We start from the raw sequence: 17,885 nt of genomic DNA on the forward strand, positions 1-17,885 counted from the left end.
TAAAAACCATGTATCTCCAGATGTGTTGATGTTTAATGTTTGTGAGAAACTCGTTTTATTAGACATTCAATCAGGAAGACGTCAGACTGCGATGCGCCTGCGCAAAGCAACCCCAAAAAACAGTCAAGTTATCTATAATAAGCAGCCCAAACGGAAGTAGAACGACTTTGCTTTTATATACGTACACAATAATTAATCACACGGGTATGCATACCAGTAAATGTGTAGATATAATACAACTATGTGTACTAAATGTAAGCGATAACATCATCGTATATAATTCACTGGCAGAATCGTGTTTTCACCCCCCCCCAACCCTTAGTCACTACACGTTACATTGACACATAACCGTTATATTACCCCTGACCATTGCACATATTATATAAACTGTAAACATTGGCACATCCCCTGACCATTATTTCTTTTTGCACACCCTGTACTAAACCGTACAGCCTTCCTTATTTCCCTTTCTTTAACAGTTATATTTTACATGTTATTTTTATTTTGTCTTTTTACATACTTTTAATTGTAATATATATTTTGTGTATTTATGTTATTGACTGTAGCAGTACTTATTGTTTAATGTGTTTATTGTATACACCAAGGCAAATTCCCTGCAAGTAAAAACTTATTTTGGTAATAAATGATTCTAAGCGCCAAAAAAAACAAACTTTATTTTGAAAGTTTCCCCCGGAGTTCCTCGCCGTTACGGGTTGCTTGACAGAAGCTGGGCGAACCACTACATGGCAAAATATTTTAACTGTTAATAAAGTGCACAATCGCATGCCCGTCACAGACGATGACATCTTCACCGAATAATGATCAAAATCCACGATGTGTTGCACGGATTATCGCCAGCTTTACTTCCCACAAACACTATTATCGCCACACATTTCTGTCTGTGTTGTGTTACGAGTGTTGACGTTACAGCAGCAGATAAAGGCTGCCTGGAGAAAAATTAAGCCCTATTCAAAAGCCAAAAAGTGAGAGAAAACCTCGACTGATTCGGTGGGCTCACACCTGAATAATCATTTAAATATGCACAGACACATTTTCCACTTCGAATAACAGCTCTGAGGCGCAGTTAACTTATATTTAAGTAAACAAGAAGGTTAGAAAACCACACAATAACACACAACTAGCTAACGTAGCTGCTAGCCTGCTAGCACGGTACCATCATCATTGATGCAATGGTTGAAGTCTCTCCTCCTCCGTTAGAAGCTGGGTGTTTTTCTGCCCTACCTGAGGATGTGTCCTGCAGATATCTCTCCAGCTGAGGAAAGGTGAGCTCCGGTAAGTCCAACAACGCTCCGTACCGCTCCAGGAAGGAGCAAATCACGGCGTAATTTGGACACAAACCGGGGGAAGAACTCGCCGTTGCCGCCGAAGCAGCCATCTTTTCCACACCAGTGTCAAGCCAGCCGGAATAAAATATAGTACTTCCGGTGTTAACAAAATAAAGCGTCGTATGACTTCAAATCATGTTTCAAATCTACTGTATATTTTAGCTGTGGGCCGTTTTTTTGTCACATGGAATTTGTACAAGAAGAAAAAAAAATGATTATAAAGATGCATGTTACTGAGATATATTATATACATTGTAAATATGTCTAGGGTACTATGTGAACGCATGAACGGAATTTGACTCTGCTCTTAATGTACATACACATAAAAAAAACCATGCAGCTAAAAACAAGGAAGCTGAATGAGGTAAACATAAACATTTGACTACTATGTACAGATATAAACATACTGTATATACAAATTAATAGATATTTAAAAAAACAATAACGTTTGTGGACAGTAAGACAATAGTGCAAAGGGTGCTAAAAGAAATATGGAATGATTAATGTCACATATTCCTTTATATAGATAGAGAGAGATAGGTGGATATGGCAGTATGCATGCTTAGATTTATATTTGACAATTATAGTTACATATATATTTATATTGTGCATAATTTTTATGACAATATGCCTTTTGTATATTGCATACTATAATATCAATATATAGCAATTATATTTCTTATATTATACTGTAGGCTATATTAGTAGGCTATTCTATGGTGGTACAAATGCAAAAGGTACTTCTCCTCTACTACATTCCAGTGAGAAATATTACTAATATTAGTACTTTTAAATCCACTACATTTATTTGACACTTATACACAGATGAATAAAAAAAAATAAAAAACATATGCTCAACATATAACATACATTTTTATAGATTAAACTATCCAAAAACATATCAAGTAAAATTAACTCCCCTTTGACCAACTTTAAGATTAAAATGATGTTTATCAGTTTACGCATCAGTAATAATAATCTGATAATTTGATAACACTCATTGGGACAGTTTTCTGCATTTTGAGTAATTGAGTAAATTTAGCTTAGGCCTATCTCTCTACTTATGTAACACTTTAAATGTTTAATAAGACTTAATTATGAAGGAATATGTTTACGCTGCAACATTTCTACTTTTACTTAAGTACAGGTATATTACTATCAATTGTTTATCAGTGCACTATTACACAAAGTATGTTGCCAAAGTAAAAAAACAAAAAACAACCTTGTATATGTCTAGAACATAGACTGTATATCAGGGCATGAAGTTAACTTTTTTGACCACCAGCCACTGTGGCAGGTGGATTTTTAAATCCACCTGCCACAGGGACTTTTTACCAGCCACTTTTTTTGTGTCATAAAGGTGAAAAACAGGAATTGCTGTGTCTCTATGATCCTATCCTGTCCTATTGATGGTAGCCTATTCGCGGACATCGCTCCGTGATCACGTGCTGTAGTAGGGGGCCCGCCTTGATAATCCTGCATAGGGGCCCGGTGTTGGCTCGTTACGCCACTGCATATAAGAGATGAGATGACTGACAAAATCAGGAGTAGCCTATGCGCAACACAACAACAACAAAACACTGGTGAATGCGCACCATAACACAAGAATTTTTTTTGTATAGTTCTTAAAAATAAAAAAATAAATAAAAGGGAAACTTGCTTTGGGGAGAATAATACTTATTACTATTAATTCATTATTCTGGGCTGAGATTTCCTAGGAACCTTACCAAAAAGGCTCAGGATGCTGCAAATGTTGGTAAAATATGAAAAAGGCTGGTGGATTTAAGACACAAAATAAAAATGTATTGAATGAATCAAATATGAACATATCTGTCATTGTCAGTGACTTGTTGATCTTGACACTGTTAGTTAATTTCCTGTCCTGGCCTGGGACACACATTCATACGGTTTCATAAAGTGCTTATTGGACTTTAACTTATCATTGCACTTACAATAACGAGAGTAGCTGTTCTCAATTTAGGTCATCCTGTACATCTCATCTGCGTTTTTTCCTGCATCCACCGTGTGCGTTTGTGTGTGATTGTGTGTGTGTCTGTGCGTGTGTTTGCGTGTGTGTGTGTGTGTGTGTGTGTGTGTGTGTGTGTGTGTGTGTGTGTGTGTGTGTGTGTGTGTGTGTGTGTGTGCGCGTCAGTCGCGGGGGAAACGGAGCAGCCCCGCCCGCTGCAGAGAGCCGACAGTATTGAAACAGCAGCAGTTTCAGTGACAGCGTACATTAATGTTAAAATGTATACATGTTGGCAGGACGATCTGAAATGTTTTGCACGGTCTTTTGCTGTACGTTTTGTTGGTAAATGTGAGATGTTCGAGCCACACACACGTCTCGTCTTCATATCAGAAACTAGGAAATTAACTTTACCCGTTCTCACTCCCGCTTGGTCAGTGGCTGCACGTGGGACTGCTGGGATTGTGTGAGTATTGAAATTGCGATAGGGGGCCCCGGCTGTCAATCAATGTCTTCCAGTGATGCAGGCCCCTGATTGGACCAGGCCCGTAAGCAACGGCGTACCCTGCTTACCGATAGTTAGGTGTCTGAATCACTCAATTCTCATTGGCTATCCGCCAACGTGGCAGGTAGATTGACAGTTTCACCCGCCAATCACAAAAGTTACCCGCATTTGGCGGGTGGGCGGGTGCCAATTTCATGCCCTGCTGTATATATATAATGGACCAACAGATACCGTTGCTCTGGACGGAGACCAGTGAAGGATATTAGAAGCACTTTTCCGGTGATGGCTGAGCGTTACTGAGCAGCCTTCAACTGAGAGAGACGACGTAAATGTGACGTGAGCAACCTGTCTGAAAGTTGTAAGTCTTCTGGTAGCTGTGCCAAGAGAAATCTCAATCATTCCCAATCTTGCAGAGAAGGAGAGCGTAGGTATATGTAAGGAGATAACATAGGCACAGGCTAATTATTGCTAACTAAAATGCTAGTTAACATTAGTAATTAAACTTAAACAGGTAATGTGAGACGAAACTGCCTGCGAGCTTCTCCTGTACTATACGGTAATTCCTCTACTATGCGACAGTAAGTCGCGTGGTTATGACACAATCGTTAGCCTATTTTTACAAAAACGTCTTCTACGGAGCCATAACGTGAGATACAAGGTAATGGAGCCTTTTATACATTGTCGTGTTTCTTTAGAAATAAACAATGGACAAATAGAGTCTTTAAACGCTTCAGATGTAAAGTTATTCGCTGTCAAAGTGGCGCCAAAGTGAATGGCAGTCAATGGGATGCTAACGGGGGGTGATCGCTTTGTAGCATTAAAATGGCGCCATAGGAGGTTCGCGGTCTGAGGAGAAGCTTACCCCCTTGGTCTAGAAGTGGTGTTGGCTTCCCTCCATGGCGTCGGTGCACGGAGGAGCGGAGATCTGCCGGATGGCGCGAAATAACGCGTTGTTTGACGTCATCCGGCGGATCTCGACCATCTCGACAAACCTCTGCTGCTCCCTTATGTACTGTCTATGGCTGCCCCCTTATGTACTGTCTAAGGCTGCTCCCTTATGTACTGTCTATGGCTGCCCCCTTATGTACTGTCTAAGGCTACTCCCTTATGTACTGTCTATGGCTGCTCCGCTCTCTGCGGGGAAGCTCAGTGCACTGGCACCACGGAGGGAAGCCAAACATTGTTCATCTAAACACACTGCCTACACAAAGATGACACAGGGCTGGGTTTAAATCAGCAAACTATCTCTACGTATTATACAGTACATGAGTAAATGTAAAACCCCCTGTTATATTCCACCACTGCTCAAAGCGTCTGTATTATGTTTGTTGTGAGATAAGGCCAAAGAATGCATGGGCGACCTGCTGCAAACAGCTTAAAAGACAAATACTCCACATTTGTCACAGGGGACAGTTGCGGGATGGGCATCTGCATGCACTATTAAAGGGTAATTTCAGGGGTTTTTTTTCAACTTGGACCCTATTTTTCCATGCATTAGTGTGACTAATGTGGACAAAAATCTTTGAAATTGGTCCAATATTGAGCAAGAACGCTGTGACCGACTGCAATGTAATCATATGAGGCAAATGTGCATCGTCAATTTCGTCCACTTTAAGTGCTGTTTAAGTTTTGTCACAGACAGGCTCAGATTGTTATTATATAGTTATATAGTGTCTGACATTATGGAAAGGATCCGTACAGAGATAGACCTTTTTGTTAGAGTAAAATCCTTTTTGTTTAACCAGAAACAGCTCTGAAATCGCTTAATGCTGGACCAATTTTGAAGATTGTTGTTCCCATCAGTCACTTACACACATAAACATAGAAAATAGGTTGAAAAAAGACATAGTTACCCTTTAACCCACACACCCACACACACACACACACACAACTGGAGTCTTGTTTGTTTCATTTAAGCCATCTTTATTTCACATTTATTTGTACACAATAAATACAGTTAAACATCCACTGGTGTGTAAATATGACCAGGGTTCAAAATTAACTTTTTCGTCCACCAGCCAAATGGCTAGTGAATGTTCAAATTCTACCAGCCACTCAAAAGATTACCATTGTTTTTTGGGTGGTGAGTGAAGCAAATCTATCAGCCAATTGCATATTTTACCAGCATTTGGCTGGTAAATGGTGCTAATTTTGAACCCTGAATATGACGCTCAGCAGCCTCTGCAGAGCTTCCATTGTAAAATGTGGGCAGTGTGTCACTGAATTTCAGATTCAGACTTAACATGGAGTCACGACCAGTAGCAAGTTAACAACTTCTCTATTGGGAAAAGAGACTTCAGTCTGACAACTATACTTTTTTTTCTCTCTCAATACAACAGGGTAAATGCAAACTTCAAAAATAAGTTTGATGTCATTCAGATCTCAAGGAGATCAACGAGAACACAGCAACATGGCTGACAGATATCTCTTTTTCATCTGATTAAATTGAAATGAAGGTTTAATAGGTTTTTTTGTCCTAATTCTAAAAAGAAAAAAAAGCTGTGCTATTATTTTACCAGATATCCATCTCCAAGCTCTCTGTAAACTATCGGTATTATAAAAACAATACGATCAAAAGGTCATATCTCAATCTCAATCAAATACACTACAATGGCTATTTAAGGCTAAATAACGCAAGAGCCGATAAAAGAAAAATATTCATACCAATATAGCTGGTAAACAAAACGTCAAACAAGAAATATTGAACAAACAACGTAGCATCCACAATACTGAAAATTAATAAGAAGACATCAAAAAGTGCTTCACTATGACAGAATAGAATTTTATTTTTTTTATTTTTTTTTTTTATTTTTTTTTATTTTTTATTTTTTTTTTTTAAATTGGACAGCTAGCAGCTCAGGATGGTTTCCTCCTTAAAAATAAAGGCATGTATAAACTGCACATTGCCTCAGTGTAAACTGTCACCAACTGCAACCTTTACTGGCTAACATTAGTGTCATAATATCATTTCTAGATTTTTATTTTACAACACAAGTGAGAGAAAAAGTTTGACTATGTATATACGGCATTTCTCCCTTTAGGAATTTCTTAGCATTCGGTGCAAAGAAAACTAACATAAGAAAGCAGGGTTTAAAAATTAATTACTAAAAAAGGTAAAGGATTCATTATTTTGATCAGAACTTTTCTAGGAGATTCTCCCTACTGACATAACAATCACTTAACTAGAATTGCCACTTTTCCCTTGTTTGTGTAACTGTGAAAAGTTACATGTGTTCGAGGAGAGGACCAGCCTCGCCCCTGCTGGTGTGTGTTTTTTTGATCAAGTGTGGAGACAACCAGACTTTTGGTTTTGTGTTGAAGCTTCATGCTATGATGTCCTGACTAAGTTTAACGTTGTTGCATAGATGTAATCCCAATTGTGACAGCTCGTGAAAATAAGAGAGAAAGAGCCACACAGTAAGTGATATAGTGAGACATAACTGGGCAATATGGTTGAAATCCTTATTATTAATATATTAATAATGATACTTTCAGATACCAATAAACATATACACGGAAGAGCGCTGCAGGAAAAAACAAAAGATGTTTTCTCATGATTCCAACTTTGTATCTCATGATTACAAGGTATTGATCACAGGATCTGATGTTTTAGGTGGTCGGTCAGTTGAAGTAAATAGTTTGACATTTTGGGAAAGACACTTTTTTAATTTACTTGCAGAAGGTTAGCTTTGATGAGAAGATTCTGAGATATCACTAAAGCTACAGTTAGCTTAGCACAACAACTGAAAACAGAGGGAAACAGCTAGCCGGGCTCTGTCCTAAGGTATAAAAATCGGCAAGAAACAAGTTAACGTGACGTCACCTTTTCTGTTAATTCACAGATTTCACTGCATTTTTAGGCCCTGAACAGAAACATTGTATTATCTGCCAGTTATCACTATATCAATTACTATGAGCAAAACACAGATACAGAATTTTAAAAACCAATACCAGGACTGATTTTTGAATTCATTATTAACAGCAGATATTCTGTTAGTTATCAATATATTTTGTCAGGACTGTAAAATGATTCATGTCCAGGTAGAAGATGTGGACAATATGGACTACAGGATGTACAACTTTGAATAAAAATAAAAACCATATCCGCCCTATTTATCAAAGACAAACACTGTGTAAGGGAGTGTATGTAAAGGAGTATAGTTAAGAGAAAGGCACAATATTCCTCCACAGCACACTGACCCTTTGAGGTGTTAAAAGTTAAAAGGCATCTCCGGGCCTCCAGGCATCTTCAGGGAGTTTAAGTTTCCTCTGGTTTCCTTTGGGAGTGTGTTTAGAGGCAACAGAGCCGTGAAATCGCGGCTGGTTTGAACAGAGACGCCAACGCCACCGTCACCGTCACCACCAGGGTGCCGACCCCCTTCACACCAGCGTGATCTCCACCTCCTCCCTCCGCTTCACCTGCCCGCGAGGATGCTGCTTAGGGGGCGGAGGAGCGGCACGGACCTGGAAACATCCATCAATGGCTCAATTAAAATACAACTAATTATAATTAATATGTTATACATGTTACCACCTCTGCCAATAAGGTCATGTTTTTGGCTCGGTTTGTGGGTTTGTCAGCAGGATTACAGGAAAACTATGGATTTGTTTTATAAACAGCATAATAATATGTGATTAATAAATGTATTTTCACGTCGTCTTAACCTCAACGTTCTATTCGGGGCGCGATATTACGAATCCCACCATGAACCACATAAACTGTCATTCATTTTATTGTTAAACCTCTGAGGGTAAACTTTAACACAGATTTTTATTCTTATTGTATAATGTCGACTGACATTTTCGGGAATACATAGTCATGGAAATTTGTCAAAAAGTCATGGAAAAGTCATGAAAAAGTATTGGTTAAAATGCGTATGAACCCTTTATCATTATTTTTACATATATATATATATATATATATATATATATATATATATATATATATATATATATATATATATATATATATATAATTAACCTTTTTTCTACAAGTACATTTGCATGTATCCGTACACTTGTGTATTCTTCCTATTTTTTTTTCACGCACAGATGGAAATGTTTATGTACCTTACACATATTAGTCATACTGTAAATTGAGTATCTTTCAATAAAAAAAAAAATCTTTAAACAAAAAAACAACTAAAACAGTTTGCGCTCAGTTACTGTTTGTGAATGAAGCAGCATAATCCCACAGTGGCAACAGCAGATAAAGAGAGCTATTTTACGGCCACAAGGTGGAGTATAACCTTAATTTGCAGATACACAACCCTACAAGTACGTATATATAAATCACTTGAGGATATCACTAACAGTTAAGAACATACAACAAATTGCAGATGTAAGACCAATACCAAGTTTAAGTTTTTTGCTGGCTAAAATCGAATAATTTTTTTTTTTTTTTTTTTAAACCAAAAATGCAAAATATTTGATGGTTCCAGATTCTCAAATATGATAATTTGCAGGTTCTCTCTGTTTTACAGGACTCTAAACTTTGGGGTTTGGACTGCTGGTCGGACCAAACGATTAATTGTGTGTTGACTCACAGGTCGAATGGTGCTGGAGCTGTTCTCTGGGTATTTGGGAGGTTGAGGGGAGCCTTGGGTTGGACCTGAAGACAGCAGTGGACACAGATTAGTTACCTTTCATTTCACTACCACTTAGACATCAAACTCACTAATTTAATAATACAGACAAACTGGTAAATCTTACTCTGAAAGGGGCTTTTGTGGGGCGCTGGTGGTGGCCTGTGATGTCCGTTGTGATAGGACGGTGGTCGGCCAATGGGAGAAGCTGTTGCGCTGCAGGGACTTGACAAAGGTGAGGACATGGTGGGCGTCTGAAGGGGGCTGCTGTGGAGAGGCCCCTGCTGGAAGGGACTACGAGGGGATTGGTCGCACTGGGCCAAAGGGGAGGGAGATGCCTTGAAAACAGCAAGCAAAAATGGGAATTTAAACAGGGACGATGTGTGATAGTAAAAAATGTTAGCGAACACTGGCCTTGCTTGGTTAACCAGGGCTGGGATTTATTAAGCCTCACAGAACAGAAAATCAGTCCAAACTGGACACAAATTCTCCTAAAGAGTATTTTCTTATCTTCCATCTCTGCTGATATGTAGGAGAGCTCCAGAGGCACAAATACATGCACCTTCCATCAATGATAAAGAGCTTATTAAAAGAAAAGCAAAGAATTACAATTTTTGTGACTGAGCTTGTGCAGGATGCAAAAGAGCACAAACATTGCACAAAAATTGAGGTCTTACCAAACTCAACAGCAACAAGGAAAACATAGCTTTGCAACAGTGGTTTTTTTGGGTCACGATTTCAGCAGTAATAAATCAAACCTTGATATCGTTTACAGAACCTTAGATAATATGCAGATTAATTCATTTCCACAAGCTGCATTCATGCAAATAGGTCAATTACTAGTTTAATTAACATATATTTTTTTTAAAACAATGGTGGGGTTACAATATTTGAGAGATAGGTTAATTTTGTTAAAGGACAATTCCAGCACAAAACAAACCTAGGGGTTAATAACAGATGTGTACCCACTCGATTGTTCTCTGAGACATGTTTTCATGCTAATCCAATGGTTTTGTAGCTTGAAACGAGCTAGCGCGGACCACTGATTAGCTTACAATGCTAGTATTCAGGGCACAGGGAAAGTAAAAACAAATTGCTATTTTATACCAGTAAAAAGGCTCAAAATATCACCACACTTCAACGGTAGCATAATGAGGGTTCCTAAATGTTAACCGAAGCATTGAGAACATTGTAAGTGTACAGACAGTTTATTAAAAAGATAGATTATGAAGACAGTAGCTCCCAAGACGGCGGCCGCCTGTATACGAGAACACGACTGTCTTTCTAATCTATCTTTTTAATAAACTGTCTGTACACTGACAATGTTCTCAATGCTTCGGTTAACATTTAGGGACCCTCATTATGCTACCATTGAAGTGTGGTGATATTTTGAGCTTTTTTAGTGGTATAAATAGCGATTTGTTTTTACTTGGAGTTATAGTAATAAGTATAGTATAAGTATAGTAATCGTGTATTAAACCAAATGCAAATGCTCCATCTCTAACCTTTAAATTTAGCCAAGAGATAGCCATATTCGTCAGTCACATACCTCAGTTTCTTCTCATTTTTAAGTATTTGAGCATCAACATACCTGTGCATTGACATCTCTTTGTCCATCTCCATTCTCGCTGGCGCCGGCGAGATCCTCCACCAGAACTGCAGGGAAGACGCCGACGACGCCGTTAAACTCTCCCTCCCAGAAACCGTCATCCTCGTGGGTCTCTCTGCTCAGGATGCGGATGATGGCACCTTCTGGAAACGACAGCTCGTCCTCGGTTTGTCCTGCGTAGTCGTACAGGGCCTTCGCAAATGACACTGCAACAGAGGAGGACAGGTTGAGAAATCCCTGACTGAAATATAGCAGGACATAGACAAAAATATTGGCTGAATGAGCACTGATTTAGCAAAGGTATCCCTCACCACTGGAGTCTCCGTTGACTGAGCCAGTTGGTAGTTCGGTTTCAGGTTCAGTGGAGTTACTGGAGGAATGGGATCGGGCATCCAGTGCCGCAAGTGCCTGTAGCATACTCAGCAGACTGTTGGAGGAAGGAAGCTGCAGGTATTTCTCTGGGACGTAGCCAACCTGTCCACTGCGATTTCTGGCCTGGAAATACAGAAAATATGAAGTCTTGGTGGGAAATCCATAACAAACATAAAAAACAAAACAAATGAGTTACGCTGAAATCTGTAGCTACAAATTGAACAATGTAGCTCACATGTGTGAATATACATGTAGAGTACCTTGACCCAGTCCTCCATGTCTCCATCATCAATGACCTCCAAGATTTCCTGCTCCTCAATGGTCAGTTCATCTGGCTGCGACGCCTGGAAACACGGAAATAGATCAGATTGCATTTTTTTGGCACGAAAGTGACATTCGTCTCCTGAATTATATGCAACCGAACACATAAAATGAAGGAAGAACTATGTAAATTGACAGTTTATACAAACATTATTCACAAGTATGTGCTGTAATGACAACAGCAGGTCCACAGAAGGCAAAAGATGCACACAAAAAGCAGCAGTTTGTATTCTGCTGGTACCTTGTAGGAGTAGAGTACTTTGCAGGTGAGGGGATAGTTTTTCAAGGTGCTGGAGGGGCTGGAGCTGCTGTCGTCTAACACTTCACCACTGTCCTCCATCTCCTCCTCATCCTCTCGCTCCAAATCTGCTGTCCCCTGCATGAATATGACAGACATTACACTTAATTACACTAAATAATCTGCACTCTTATGGCTACAACAAATGTCAGTAAACTTGACGACTACGGAGACAAGTGAATATGAAAAATACTATGTTAAAATGACGTGGGTCTTACAGAGAGTGAAGGATCATGGGTATTGAGATTGTTCCAGCGCTCGTTCTCCAGCTCCTCCATCACCTGGTTCATGGCACTCTTCAGCCACGTTTCCACAGCAACACCTGCCTGCCTCAACAAGTCCAGACGGGCCTCTGCTTTCACTTTCACTGTCTGACAAAATAAAAAAAAGAAATGAACAAACTGGGAAAATGATTGGGAAACCGATCAGTGGTCTAAAATACTTAAGTAGGGCATGGCCTTATACAATTCAAGACAAGACAGCAAATTCTCTCACACTTTGAAAACGGACTTAAATGATTAATCAATTAACAAAATAGTTGCCGAATAATTTTCGATGAAAATGACCTGTGGTACAGCAGAATTAGACCCTAATGAGTGTCATTACATCTTTTAACCAGTAGGGGGAGTAGTGGGGCCACTTTCAGTAACGACACACACACACACACGCACACACACATTACCTCTGCTCTGCGAAGACTCCGCTTGGCCACCTCCATCTTGGTCTCCAGCTCACTGTTGTTTTGCTCTGATGATTCCTGCGTCCCATAATCCTCCAGGGCCTAAAAACAAATCAAAGAGAAACATTTCAACAACTAACAATTACAACAATCATCCAAAATGTATAAGAAACATAGGAATGAAACTACCAAAACAATAAAGTCATTCATTGAAGACATTGGACTGAGCTTCATCGTAAACAGAGAGAGATTTATTTCCTGTTTAATGGAAACAGTTTGATCCTGGTTTCCTGGAAATCACATCACTGATGAGGTTGGCAACCATTTATCTTCACTGATTGACTTTCACAATGAAATCAGGGAAAGAGTATAACGTGAGGTGATGATAACGCAGTCTATCTTGCGTTGTATTGCTTCCTCATCTGTTCCTTCACACATGGTGGATGGATATATTATGATACTGACCTACAATTTAGCTTTACAGTAAAGGCCAAATTCCAGTTAAGTGGAATAAGATATCTGTTGGGCATTAACATAACTTTGATGTAATCCTGTGACACATCACATCAACAGTAAGGCTCTCACACGTCACTGTACTTTGTATATTTAGGTTAGCTGGTCCTCTCTAACTTCCCTCATTGCAAATAAACGTCCTATAAAGCGGATTCAAAAAAATAGAGAAAAAAGTCCAGAACTTGCCTAAAAATCATCACGTTTGAGTTTTCTTCAGTTTCAAAGCAATCCAGTGATATTTGTTGGTAAATATATGGGTACATTGCAGCTTATTCGGCTTCCTTTAATTAGGGCAGCGTAATGTTTAAAAAGGTAACAATACCAGTACCCTGGTAAACAATACCAAGAGAGTACTTCATTTGATACATCTTTTTCATTCATCATTTCAATACCAATCATGTGAATAGAATCATTCAGTTGCATAAAATGCCACTACCACTCCTCCCCATCCAAATGATATTTATTGAAAGTGTAACAAAAACTCAACGCTTTTGAGGTATTTGGGACAGAAGTTGGCTTCTTCACATTACTACAACATGAAGTACCTGACCATCACTGTTCTGTGAAAGCTCATGTTTTCCTGTTCACGCAGGAATAAATCTGAAAATAATTTTCTCTGCTCTTGTGTTGCAGAGCTTTTTCGAGCATATAAAACACTGGCTTATATTACAATGGTCAAATTCTCAACCTTCCTTGTCATTTGGATGTGGTTTTCTTAACAGTACAATCCTCCCTGTAAAATGGAGTAACAGCAAATGTCCCCGAAGTCTACTAAATGTGATAAACAGCGTAGAAAGGGAAGCCTTTGTGAATAAAGGTGCACATTTGATTAAGTGACCACAGCGTGTAGAGGATATGGTGACAGTATCTCCTTCCTGCCTTAAACATCATCTCTTCATCAGTTTGATCTTGTTCTCACCCTCTGAGTGTGGATGATGCTCTTGTATTCTCGGGCCACGCGGCTCGCCCATTTCCTCGCCTCTTTATCCAGACTGTGCTCCTCTGACGTTCCACTCTCCTTCTGCAGCTGCATCACCTACAAATACACACACACACAGAGAGAGAGAGAGAGAGAGAGAGAGAGAGAGAGAGAGAGAGAGAGAGAGAGAGAGAGAGAGAGAGAGAGAGAGAGAGAGAGAGAGAGAGAGAGAGAGAGAGAGAGAGAGACCATAACAATATTTAACCAAGCTAACAGATATAGTACAGTATATCAAAATGCTGACATATGATGGCTGGTATTAACCTATTATTGGAAATCAGTTACTAAAGCTGTTGTGAACAACTACTAATACATTACTTTCAAGGGAAACATGTTTTTTTTTTTTTTTTTTTTTTTTTTTTTTTAAATAAGCCAAAGAAAAAAAGTCAATGAGGTTTCTCTGCACAAAGAGGTTGTTTGTCTAAATAATACACCCTTTCCTGCAAGTTACCTTACATGGAAACACAATTAATTCTTTGTTAAAATGTTTTTAGAAGAATGTTTCCTAAATAAAATCTTGCTTAATGCGATGACACACCAGAACACCTTGAAGAGGACCTTGTGGTTTCCCAAATTTCAGTAAGAGAACTACAAGTGTAAGTTGTGTTTACCACTCCTATTTACTCTTCCTCTTTCCTCTTTACATATTACATGGGCCTAGTTTTTAAAAAAAAGTGCTCTGTAGAAAAGACATACACAGGAGTGGAGCTGGAATAGAGCATTTGTCCTAGCGTCACCACTGTTCATTCAGGTCAACTCTTCAGGCTGCATTTAGGTCGTACATCATCATCAAGGAAACTTGTTCATCTTACATTTATCTACGAACCCCAAATTCAAACCCAACTAATTACGAAAGTGAACACTGAAGAGCCAACAGCTTCACTCAGTCAACGAGTGCATTTGGTAGGTTAAATAAAAACCTCCAAACAGATGTTTACTGTTGATGCTTATCTGTAAATGTTCTGTAATAACACTTTACTGTAGCTGCAATCTATATATCTATACATTTCCAGCTGCTATTTTAATGTCACTTCGCACCATCTTCCTCACAAAACAACATCAACAAGGCACATTGGCAAAAGCTTTTTTAAGGGGAATAACCTAAAGATGGATTTCTATTTCAGCGTTAAGGGGTTACAATGTACGATAAGCACGATACGGCTCATTAACCTGTGATATTCCTGTAGCGTTGAGGTGGTGTTATCAACAGGTGAAATCCAACAAGTATCTTGCACCAAGCATAAATCTGCTAGCCTGGGAGCCAGACGAAATCGGCAAGTTCATGTTATTTTTTTATTATTTTATTTGCTCTGGAAGCAACCATTTATCTCATATGGGATGGGTTTGATACAATGACTGACAACTTGCAGAACATTCGCGCTTTACACTAAATACATGATGATGTCATTTTTGGCTTGTGCACCCTTGTGCCAGGGACATCATGGCAAGCATAAACCTAGCTTAGTAAAGAGAAGCGCTGTTGTGGCAATTTTCAAAAACAACCAAGATGGCTGCAGCTGATGCGGAACTTTCTCTTGAAATACTATTTTCAAATTCTGCTGACAAAAACAGCAACACTTGTCCACAGACATATTGATGCTACACATTGATGCTTAAGGTAGGATAGTCCCCTATGAAGGTGGACAGAGATAGCATTTCATTTTAGTGTTTCTGATTGGACTTTTATTTTTTAAAGAACGAAACAAATCCCTAAAATGCGAGTTAAGAGGTTTACACATGACAACTTTACACATCACAACAGCAGTGTGTGTATGGAGGGAAAAGGCCTGGGTGGGGAGGGTCAGTGCACTCTGATGAGGCCCACTCACAATGCCTCCTTTTCACAGATGGGCCGTTCACAGGGCCCGGCCTGCCTCCTGCCCCTCCCTCCAGTTCAGCTCTATTCCTTACCGGATCCCTCTGTCTGGTGCAAGTGGTATAGGGAGAGGGAGGGAGCGAGGGAAGGCTCTCCACCACTAATGTTTTCTTTAGGAACAGGCTGCTGCTTGTTTGACTTCCAATGAAAACAACGCCAGCATTTGCAGTTTGAACAAATTGCCCACTGTTGTCCAGTGGAGCAGAAGACCAGTGCAAAGGAGGACTGGACTAGTATGGCTAGGAAAGAAGTGTGAGTGTGACATGGACTGCAATTCATTACATTCATCTGTAGCAGCCTCCAATAAACCTCTAGCAGATTTGCAAACCAGGGTTGTCTTAAAAACAGATTTTTGGACTGGAGTTGACATTTATACTGATATTTAATGTTTTATAGAGGGCAAAAAATGCTATAAATGACCAGTATGGGTGGAAAACGGAGACGCTTTGGACTTCATAAACAGGTGTGCAAAAGGCACAGCGTAGAACAGATTGCATTTGAAATAGTGCCCGTGACTTGGGTGAGATTTGTTGTTGTAGGATGCAGATTTTACACACAAAACATTTATAGTCCCAAGTGTTTGGTTAAGGTAAGTGGAAGAACAGATTTTGATAAGGCCACTGCAGCAATGTGCTGCATTGGCAGGGCTATGTTGTTACTGGTAGGAAATAATGAAATACAAACAAGGATGTCCAGGATCTTAAGTAATAGATCAATTAATTTGAAGGCCTATCAGACGCCAAAACACTCAACAGGTATTTACAGTATCATATCATGAGGAAGTATTTTACAAATCTGGAAAGTTATCACAGTATGTCGTTCATGTTAATATGCACTTGCATGCGTTTCATTTGCCATTGCAGCACTTTGTTGAATGAAGTGGAGCCAAGTTCAACCTTAATGCCAGACGACCTGGTGAATTTTTCCAGCAGCTCTCTGTGTTGATGCCAAAGCAGCTAATGTTGGTCTGCACGTAGCTTAACAGTATATGAGCCGCCCCCAATTATTTAATATGACTGTAATAAAGTCTTGTTAATGATTCAAACACAAGCAAATACCGTATGTTTACAACGGATCAAAGTTAATTTCCTGTTGTGCATGAGGTCATTACTTAGATTCCTGTGATGCTGCTTGTTAAAGGGTCGCTGTGCTGGGAAAGACTGGTGAGTCTATATGAGTTAGTCTATATCCTTCCATATTTGACAATAAACAAAGTTTTTGTAAGTACTACAAGTCAATTAAAGGCTGAGTCCCAAATGAAAAGTAGGGGATATCTGTTGGGCAAGTTCCTCTACACAGGAAGAGCTCTTAAATGATGAATAACTTCCAGTTTCTTGCTTCCATGCTACTGTGCCTTTTGTTTTACAAAATCCAGGAGGATTTCATTGTTCTAATATAACAACATGTATTTTGCTTTATAATATTTGTTTGTGTTTGTCTTGTGTTGGACCACAGGAAGAATAGTCTTCACTACCATGATGACTAATGGGGATCCTTAATAAACAATAAACAATACAGCAGCTTTTTGGCATTTTTCTGTTGTTTGCTAGCAGACGGAATTGACAAGGAGGCATCTTCACACGCTCTGTCTCTATAGAGTCAGCCGGATCAATCCTCCAGGGATGAGGAATATCTGCGCCAAATGTTATGCCAATCCATGCAGTAGATGTCAAGATATTTCACTTGATAAGTAAAAATGTTGACCTACTGGTGGCCCTCGAGGAAAAGTCAGGGGATCACCAAAGACAGTAGGATTCATCCATCAGGAATGTCTGTTTTTCATGGCGATCCATCTGATAATAGTTGAGATATTTCTGACTATGGACCGAAGTTGCGGAA

At 39.3% G+C, this 17,885-nt stretch overlaps 2 protein-coding genes across 4 annotated transcripts in view; both read right to left on the reverse strand.

Annotated features, from left to right (window-relative positions):
* The window catches only part of rsf1b.1 (remodeling and spacing factor 1b, tandem duplicate 1), a 25,244-nt gene extending 23,830 nt beyond the window's left edge, over positions 1–1,414 (reverse strand). For all 3 annotated transcript variants that reach the window (XM_031308108.2, XM_031308107.2, XM_036008703.1), the window contains exon 1: positions 1,243–1,414. In XM_031308108.2, the coding sequence (XP_031163968.1) occupies positions 1,243–1,396 (154 nt within the window). In that variant the 5' untranslated portion in view covers positions 1,397–1,414. The remainder of the gene's footprint in view (positions 1–1,242) is intronic.
* A 5,664-nt stretch (positions 1,415–7,078) lies between these two features.
* Positions 7,079–17,885, reverse strand: part of LOC116056013 (F-BAR and double SH3 domains protein 2-like) — a 30,147-nt gene continuing 19,340 nt past the window's right edge. Inside the window, exons 11-20 of the mRNA XM_031308114.2 lie at positions 14,111–14,227; positions 12,682–12,780; positions 12,218–12,370; positions 11,943–12,077; positions 11,641–11,724; positions 11,320–11,503; positions 10,991–11,214; positions 9,527–9,737; positions 9,361–9,425; positions 7,079–8,278 (exon numbers count right to left, since the gene is read on the reverse strand). Of these exons, the coding sequence (XP_031163974.1) occupies positions 8,195–8,278; positions 9,361–9,425; positions 9,527–9,737; positions 10,991–11,214; positions 11,320–11,503; positions 11,641–11,724; positions 11,943–12,077; positions 12,218–12,370; positions 12,682–12,780; positions 14,111–14,227 (1,356 nt within the window). The 3' untranslated portion in view covers positions 7,079–8,194. The remainder of the gene's footprint in view (positions 8,279–9,360; positions 9,426–9,526; positions 9,738–10,990; positions 11,215–11,319; positions 11,504–11,640; positions 11,725–11,942; positions 12,078–12,217; positions 12,371–12,681; positions 12,781–14,110; positions 14,228–17,885) is intronic.

Source organism: Sander lucioperca, chromosome 13 (assembly GCF_008315115.2).
Source record: "Sander lucioperca isolate FBNREF2018 chromosome 13, SLUC_FBN_1.2, whole genome shotgun sequence".
NCBI lineage: Eukaryota > Metazoa > Chordata > Actinopteri > Perciformes > Percidae > Sander > Sander lucioperca.